General features: G+C 31.8%; 2 protein-coding genes and 1 long non-coding RNA gene across 17 annotated transcripts in view; 2 read left to right on the top strand and 1 right to left on the bottom strand.

Annotated features, from left to right (window-relative positions):
• The window catches only part of LOC141447722 (uncharacterized), a 610137-nt gene extending 608412 nt beyond the window's left edge, over positions 1-1725 (top strand). For 10 of the 14 annotated variants that reach the window (XM_074115490.1, XM_074115484.1, XM_074115497.1 and 7 more), the window contains 2 exons: positions 273-404; positions 1267-1725. The gene's annotated coding sequence lies outside the window, so the exon portion shown is untranslated. Of the gene's footprint in view, positions 1-272; positions 405-882; positions 1204-1266 lie in introns of all 14 variants that reach the window. The other 4 variants (XM_074115488.1, XM_074115483.1, XM_074115486.1 and 1 more) reach the window with 4 other exon arrangements.
• A 134-nt stretch (positions 1726-1859) lies between these two features.
• LOC141447758 (uncharacterized) lies at positions 1860-2785 on the bottom strand. Its single transcript, XR_012454563.1, has 2 exons — positions 2662-2785; positions 1860-2462 (listed from the first exon to the last, which is right to left on the bottom strand). It is a non-coding gene; the product is annotated as an uncharacterized lncRNA (long non-coding RNA).
• Positions 2786-2856: 71 nt separating this feature from the next.
• Positions 2857-5981, top strand: LOC141447742 (uncharacterized). 2 transcript variants are annotated; one of them, XM_074115536.1, is made up of 5 exons: positions 2857-3125; positions 3323-3489; positions 3749-3909; positions 4325-4600; positions 5673-5981. In XM_074115536.1, exons 1-5 carry the CDS (start codon positions 2981-2983, stop codon positions 5809-5811), a joined length of 888 nt encoding a protein of 295 aa, XP_073971637.1. In that variant the 5' UTR covers positions 2857-2980; the 3' UTR covers positions 5812-5981. The 2 variants fall into 2 exon arrangements, with proteins under 2 accessions (XP_073971637.1, XP_073971638.1); XM_074115537.1 differs by lacking the exon at positions 3749-3909 and having other exon boundaries at positions 2894-3125; positions 4308-4600.
• Positions 5982-9091: the final 3110 nt, after the last annotated feature.

The following is a 9091-nucleotide window of genomic DNA, read 5'->3' as shown; positions in this document are numbered from 1 at the left end:
ATCATCAGAATTTTTAAGTGCCGGGGAAATTTGAAAATACGCTCCTGAAATTCATGCTGGAAATTCTGAAGAATCCGGATTTTAAGTTGCCAGATTTTGGAATGTCTACCTGTATTGGCTATTTAACTTCCAATAATTGGTCGAATGGATTCGCCACACTTCTTTATTTTTTCCACAGTCATGGTGTCGAGTGTCGCCTGTTTTTGGCGGTTTACTCTTCTAAGTCCCTTTGTCCAAGATGGCTTGGCGTAGCTAAGTTTTTTCTGTTGTAGGTGAGACCAAAAATCGGGCCTGACGACTCCATCTCTTCACATGGTCTTTGATGTACTCCGTTATGCTTGGATCAGCGGACGTGTTGCCTGCCACGGCTCTGAATACATCTTGGTTATAGATATATAGTGGAGGTAATTTCTGGACTAAAAGTTTTTTACTCTAATATCGAAAACAAATTTTTTGTGTCAGATTTCACAAAATTGATTAATATGGCTTTGCGGTTTGATGACTATATTAGTTGTAAACTCGAGAAGTAAAAGAAAGCGCTGAATGGAATAAGTTCAATGTTATCCTTCAAATTTCCTTAAAAGTTGTGATTTTCAAACGCTTGGTACCTAATTAAAACTTTGAGGGTAAAGGAAGGTAATAGTTGCTAGGGGAACAAGATATTTATAAGGATTTTACTCTCTCTCTCTCTCTCTCTCTTTCTCGTGCTAAGTAAGAGGGTTCTTTGACTTAAGTAAATCAAAAAGCAAAAAGGTACGTTAAATTTCTAACTAATGCTTCTTGATTCTGTTTATTTTAGTAAAAGCTACGATGGTATCAAGTGGAACGAGTATGTTTATATGTATATACATGTATATCTGCCTGGAATTTATATTTTCGCAGAATCTGTATGTTCGAAAAGGATGTGTATAAAGTAGCGTGTATAGAGTTTTCACATCATAGAGAATTCATAATCACAAAGTCGACCAGAGTTGGTGACAAGAAGAGGGTAAAGAGTAGCATCAGAGAGAGCTTGGCAAAACTTTCAATTATGGATTAATAAACTATGACTTGCCAAAACTTTGGACTAGATGAACAAAAAGGATTAGCAAACTTTTCATAGAATATTATAAGTCCTTGAAAATATGCTTAAATCTGGGTGCTTTTTTATTTGAGCTTCATTATTGAATTTCGATTTTCACATCATTTATAATGTGGGTGAAGGTGAGTTTTTTTTTTTCTATTTATATTTAGTTTTATTTTTTTAAATCTTTCTTTTCTTTGCAGGCGTCACCGTAAGTCGAGAGCTTTGTTTTTAAAAATATTAACTAATGAAAAGCTTCAGTAGATCAGCTGTAATAAAGCTAGTGTATTCTCCCAGCTGTTTCTAAAGGTTCTAGATGTGGTATCAGGTTATAGATAGTTAAGTGGAACAACTTAGCTGGTGCAAGCAAGAAAGTCGTTTTCAAAGTTATTTTCCCATCAAATTAACTCATTATCTATTCTACGAAAAATCTGTCTTCTAACCAGTTATTAAATTTTCAGAAATTAACTTATGAAGAGAAGTTTTTTTTATCTGTAAGGGACAGAAACCAATTTATTCACGTTTCGAATTCCATTAGTGCCCTTTATCTGGAGCTACTTTATCTGTAGTAGGGGTGAGGAAGAGGTGATCGTTGTAACCGTACGAACTATATACAAAGTGAAAGTTTAACCAATGCGAACCAATAAGCCACCAATAGTATGGTAAGTTACGCAAAGAAATAATCAAGAAATTGGTCTCCATAAACCGCTTTTCTCTGGCTATTGCCCACAAAAATTTTCTCGTTAAATTTATTTCATACAAAGCTTATTTCTCAAAAAAAAAAGTCAACCAAATGTTCTATTTACGAAAAAAATTAAGTTTATTCTTTCATTTTAAATAATATCCGAACAAATCAACATTTGACATTGATCCGGCAACAATAAAAATTAAACTCCTTCTTTATTAAAATAAAACCTTTTTTTTTCGCAGCCAAATTAACATTTTATTTATATGCATTAAACTTTCTTCTATACAAATTTAATGTAATTGCTTGTCATTGATCATGCTGAACGTATCAGATTTCAGGAACATCAGATTTCTTTGACATTGATCCGATTTCAATCAAAATTAAACTCCTTTATTAAAATAAAACCTTTTTTCGCAGCCAAATTAGAATTTTATTTTTATAAATTAAACTTTCTTCAATACAAATTTAATGTAATTGTTTGTCATTGATCATGCTGAACGTCTTCGATTTCACGAACATCTGGTTTTGTCTTTTCTTACAAATTAAACTCCTTTATTAAAACAAAATCTTCTTTTTTTTTCGCAGCCAAATTAGAATTTTATTTTTATAAATTAAACTTTCTTCCGTACAAATTTAATTTGATTGTTTTAAATGTCATTGATCATGCTGAACGTCTTCGATTTCAGGAACATCTGATTTTGTCTTGTCTTTCTTAAATTTTAAAAATTAAAAATCTATGAGTGATCACTAGTAATAACCTTGATAATTTATTTCTAAAGCAACTCGAACTGTCAGTCGATGTTATTGCTAATAATTTAAGTGTCATTGATTGTTTTTTGTTTTTTTCAAATATTTATCAATGTTTTCAATTGTTAGAGACAATTAGACTAATAGTGAAATAATTTCTTACACTATGGACCAATCAACAATAAGAATGGCAATTGATTCTTTAAATTGGTCAAAAATTGGAATTGATTATTTTTGGGGTCATTCAAGAAGAAACAATATAAAATTTCATAATTTTTCAAACGTACTTCATTAAATCTTTCATTATTGGAATGCATGGTATTTCAGACAAAATAATTTTTACATCGTCTTATTATAAACCTCGATACCGTAATGCAATAGAGCCCATTACTATGGAAATATTAGACCCGTAAAAAAATTAAAATAAAAATTGTATATTTTACATTAAATTAATACATTTTTTTAGAAATAGAAAAAAAAAAATGACTGATGATAATGCTAGCCAAAAATCAGAATATGTAGATCCAAAATCTTTACCACCAATTTTAGAAACAAATCCACAAAATGAGTTTAATTTTTTGGAAAATTTTGTAAGACGTTTGATTTGTCAATTGATTGATATGCAAGGTATAATTTAAGTAATGTTTTTGAATGAATTATTTAAAGGAGTATAGCTTTATAGCTGCACTCATCATAGCTTTATAGCTGCACTCATCATAGCTTCATAGCTGCACTCATCATAGCTTTATAGCTGCACTCATCATAGCTTTATAGCTGCACTCATCATAGCTTTATCAATTTTATTGTTTATTTTATTTTTTCAGAACGAAAACGAGCTGCCAATTGGTTTAAATTTTTGAAAAAGAATGAAAAAGAGCCAATGGCTGTTAATTTTCTACTAATATTGATGTTGGCTCTTACTAGGAAGAAATTAGTGAAGCCGTTTGACGTACAACCGCCAAGCAGTTTTGAACCGTTAGGCAAACTGAAAGTAAGTTCTATTTTGATAAAATTAATTAGTTTATGTAGAATAGATTCTTTGAGTTAGAGATCAAGTTTAGACGATTCAAGTGTCCACGTAGATAGCTAAAGATAGTTTATATAAGTTTTCTAAGTAAGAAGGGAATGAACTAAGTTACGGAGGTGAATGTACCTTAATCCTACACGATTGATTTTTATTAAGATATTAATTCTTATAAGAATTCTTTATAGAACGGTATTATTATAACCTATACGACTATTGTCGTGAGGATTTCGTTTTTCCACTAGAAATATCTGCTTGGCGATCACAAATAGCCCCAGAAGCTGTTGGTGTGTGTAACAGAAAGCTCAGTGAAACTCCAAAACGCCCTACACCCCGTGAACACACCCAAACGATCTCTTTTATTCAGTTCAGACGACAGTTCTCGAGGTATTAAATTTTTGTAACATTTTATCTTATTCTCAGAATGCCCAAAAATTGAATCTTCTCAAAAATTATTCGAATAAATACTTGTTATCATATGTATGAAGTTCAGAGAAAATATTAAGAGGCATTTTTGAAAAATAAAATCTTAGAAAAGTGAAAAATCCAATCAATAGAACTTTCTGTTTTAAAATTTTCTACTAACCCTAATTTCAGCAACATATTTTACCCTCCATTACAATACGTAGTACACAAAATCGTACATTATACTCAAATGTTCCGTTAGAGAAAATACATGAAAGAATGGCCGGCAAGAGCTTGCTAAATATTTTTTTTTAAGCAGCATGAGTTTTTTTTCCAAGTCCTATTTATTTATTCCTGTTTTTTTTTTGTCCAATGTTAAGCTTCGAGGTATGTGTAGATACTTGTTGGAACAATACAATAATTATCCACGAATAGTCCAAAGTAAATTCCCGATGAACGTCTCCTACAGTGATGATTTCAAGCAGTATGGTTGTGTACAAGACTTAGGAGGCAAAGGGGTACACTGCTTTTGCGCATACTCCAGCGAACCAGTCACCATTTGGGATAATAGTGAACATTTGAAACATTTCAATTTACAACAATCAGCTAACTATTTAGCTTACAAGATGTCATTGATTGAGGATAAAATTTCTGAAGTAAACCAGAAATCCAGGTAATTTGTTATTTTAAGTTATCAGTATTATTAGAATAGAAAAACGTAAGTTAAGAATATTGTGTGTGGATACAGTTGGGTTGAATTGTCCCGGTAAGAGTGAAAGTGGCGTAAGTCCATTTTTTATTGAAATCAAGGTAACGACAGCTATGTATTCTACAACTGTTTTGTTTAGAGTGACAAGTTCTTAGTGCACTTTTTGGCCATCAGGAGAAGCACAAAGTTTTAGTACTTAATCAAAAGCTCATACTGTTGAGAATGACAGTGGCGTAAATCCACCAGATTGTTTGTTTCTTTATGACTGTTTTCTTGGTGAAGTTTATTGTCGTGTGGTGTTAATTAGTGAATTGTTATATGGTTTTAGTTAACTGAAAATTAAAAATAAGCCTTAGTGTTGGGGTTATTAGTTAAATTTTAATTTGGATTTTTTTTTTACTTTATTTACTTTTACAACTGAATATATTTCTGCAATAAGTGAAGCTGATACATACAACATGATAATAGATAAGTACATATGAATAGCATGAGGGGAGAATTAGTAGGATTAGTTGGAATCAGATTGTGTTGAAGACAGTTCTTTATTAGAATTGCAGTGCCCCCTATGGGCAGTATCATCAGGGTGATCAGTTCTGTGGATAGTGTAGTCGGTTATGTTGAAATAAGATCTGCTAGTAAAATGAGTCTCTGTGATGACTGATGAGTCTTCTGCATTTTGAAGCATTAGTTTATGGAATAAAACCCTTAAAATTGGTTTTAAAATGCCGTTGTGTTTAACTTTATGACAGATATGCTGAGAATGACAATGAAATAAGGCACATTTTTACATTTTCTAAAATAATTTAAAATCCCATTGCATTCTAATATGCACCAAAAACTTTGATTCTATGTAAATAATAATAAAAACAAAAACAATAAAGCTATTTTTATTATCTGCATTTTTTTTACAGAGCAAAACACAAAACTCTTTTTAACTCAAAACTGCTCAAAATGGACTTACGCCACTTTCATTCTCACCGGGACAATTGTAGAAAAGATTTTAATTGATTGATTGTTAATTTTTAATTTATTTCAGCCAATCATTGGAAGGTGTTCCAGAGAATTTTATACATTACATTGCCAGTATGAAAAAGTTCAGAATGCCATATATTGGTAGATTGCATGTGAAGGGTATCCCCTCTGCGCTGCCAAAACCAAAATGTTTACCAAATTAACGCTCACTAAAAATATGGCAGAAATTTCAGGGGATTTGGACATGGTTTAACTTTTCGAATCAGTTTTATTTTTTCGATTCTTTCTTTCATTTATGATGTTTGTTTATTTTATTGATTTGTTTTTTATTTTGTAAAAATTTTGTGAAAAAAAAATTCACATTTCGTCTGTATTATATATCTTTTTAATTGTTAATTATTATTTTAATACTTCTTTTTTGTTTTATCATTCTACAAGGTGATGTGATTCAGTATTTGGACTAAACGAGAAGGAGGAGCTAGCCCAAAATCTAGATGGATTTCTTAGACGTACTCTAAGTAGAACCCTAAATAGAGAAGTTCCTTCAAGTTTCAAGTCATGATAAGTTTGAGGAACCATATCTTCTCTCTTCTCTTTACCATCAGAGTCCTATTTTAACTCATTCTCCTTTACCCAGAAGTTTACTTCAGAGAGAGAGAGAGATTGTCGTCATCGCCGAGTGTAACAGCATTGTTCTTCCAAGTGATTTACCTTACTGATGAAATCTTACTCTGTTAGATTTTGTTTGGCACGGTTAGAGAGTTCCCTAAGACATTAACTCCACACATCTTATCAGTAGATTTCTAAAGGTTCCAATTATCTTGAACCTCTTAAGAGATGAAGTAAGTTTTTTTTTTTTATTTAATTATTTAACTATTAATCTACAAGTATGTTATGTATTCTGAACTGAAGTTTAGAAGAGGCATTTGGTTGGGTAAAATTTATTTAGCAAATGTTCAACCAGGTTGTAGAAAATTTTTCAAACTATTTTTTTTTTAGCAACAAATTTATCTCTTATTTATCAAATCAGCTGGGAGAAACTCTTAAAAAAAATCAAAATCAATTTTGTAAAGTAGCACTTCTCTTTTGAAAGATTTGAACCACAAGAATTGTATTAAATCGTAGTCATGTGAGTATTTCAGTAGCTCTACAGTAAGGGTGGGGGGGAAGTTAAAATCAACCTTTAAAAGTTCTTTAAAAATAAAGTAACTCAAAAGAAAATCTTTTTCTTTTTTTCAACGAGCGAGAAAAATAGAAAAAAAAATACGAATGAGCAAAAGAGAGAAAGTTCAGAGATCCATTTTATTAGCATTGCTCTCTCATACCACCTTTTTTTTCTCTCTTGGAAAATATCTTTGACCAATCGGATAACTCTTCTACTGGATTTTCCACTTTTATTTTAACCTTCAGTGTTAACTTAACCTTCAGTGTTAACTTAACACCAGTGTTAACATTTTTTTTTTACACCGAATATAAGTTGTTTAACTTCAGAATTTAAATTAAAAACAAAGTGAAGAGAATTTAAAGAGTAAGCGGTAAGGAGGAAAAAACGAAAACTAGACTATCTTTGCTAGCTAACGTTGCTGTATTAAAAGTTTCCTAAGTTTTAGTTTGGATGGAGAAAACTTGAAAAGCAGTGATTAGTTTATATATATATTCCTCCTTTTGCAAATCGTCCAAAGCTTAAATGAAGTTATGGCCTGGAATAAGTGAGAGAGATAAATGCTTTTCCAGGATTTCCCCATTAAAATAGTACTAAGTCCAAGTCGTTCGGCTTCTCGTCCCCCTAACACCCCTACTTACAAAACAACTTAAACTTTATCCCCCAGACCTGTAAAGCTCAACTTAACTTTACTATTCTAGAACATTCAAATTTTATTACTCAAAATATAAATTGTTGGAAAACTGGGTAATTTATTTTAAGAATAAATTTTTGTTAAACTGTGCTCATGGTTATTTCTGGAACTGTAAAATATAGATTGTATTTTTTTGTAAATAACTTTTCTTTTTTTTTATTAACGCTCAAACCTCCAAAGGATCCAGAGTCCTTGCAGTCTAAAATTCTTCGCTCTATAGTAAACGCTCCTTTCTACGTCACCAATCAAACTATTCATATAAAATTCATAGAAAACACGATACAGAAAATTCCATCTCAACATTTCAATCACATCACAATCCATTGGTACAACATCTATCTTCCAGAACATTTTTAGACAACACTTCTAGACGTCTTAAAAAATAGTGTCCTCGTGATGTCCTCTCTGATGACGAGAGTCTGTAGAAAGTAAAATGTTATTGGAGTATTACCGCTGGGTAACTTCTCCACTCTGAGTGTTATATATTGTTTTTTGTTACGATTGTTGGATTATAACGCAATAAAATGCGTTGATTGCAACTAAATAAACGATAAAAAAAAAAAACCTTATTTTCAAGTTTCAAAGAAGAAATAGGTGTCTATCTTCGTTTTGGATGGTTAAAAATGATTGGCGTTTAAAGGGTTCAGTAAAGGCGTGTCAATGCCTCTTTAAAAGCTGCCAAAGCTGTTCTCAGTTCAGTTTTTCTGAAGTAAAGCTTAAAAAAAAAAGGTGGCTTGACCCAGTCAAGTGAGCGTTCTGGTCATTAAAAAAAAACAGGTAAACTGTTTGAATGATTTATTAGACTGAGGAAAAGTAGATTAATATTGTAAAAGGCTCTTTCGGAGCGAAGGTAATAATACGACTTAATAACTAGCAAGAAAGGTGCACCTTGATTCACCTTGACGGGGGTTCCTTCGTTCTTGATCCCGTTCTAGGAGTAAAAGCTCTTATGATGTGCAGTTACGACTGGAGAAGAGGATTTGAAGATGGAAGGTAGTTGTACAGTAATTATACGTAGATATCCAAGGGTATCTCTAAAAAAAATAAACTGAAATTTGAATGAGATGGCTTCTGCAATTTCTCTGCAATATGAAGGTAATAGTGATGATTTTTCCATCATCCAAAGAGTTTGCAAACTCTTCTTTTGCTTGCAAATACCCTTCGGGCCAAAGAAATTTCCCTTCAAATACATCATCGTGATAGTTGCCGATGTTTGAATCTCTAGATGATTGGCTAGACTCGAATATTAAACCGACTTTTATAGCAAAGTATATTTTCTACCTGACTTCTGAAAAATAGGCATTACTAAATTAGATGAGAATCTGCTACCGTATTGCCATGTCCAAAGGGTAACCTCTAGGTGGGACAGATGTACATGTAGAATACGTATACGTATTTAAAAAAAAAAATCATGAGGGGTAATCTAACTCGGCTATAACAACTGTTGCATTAGTGTGTGTTTTGTAGTAAAATAAAAACTTTTTGGTTATGCCAGACGGAATGAAATTTAGAATTATGTAGGCAATGCACGCGTCACCACGCGATTGGAAACAGATAAGAATGCTGCGCTAGGAGTTAAATTGAAGAGCAAAGGTTGGAATCAAAGAATCGTGATTTGAAACTTCTC

The sequence above is a fragment of the Rhodnius prolixus genome, unplaced genomic scaffold, assembly GCF_049639745.1.
Source record: "Rhodnius prolixus isolate KJV_2025 unplaced genomic scaffold, Rpr scaffold_13, whole genome shotgun sequence".
Lineage (NCBI taxonomy): Eukaryota > Metazoa > Arthropoda > Insecta > Hemiptera > Reduviidae > Rhodnius > Rhodnius prolixus.
This window is presented reverse-complemented; position numbering and strand designations above follow the sequence as displayed.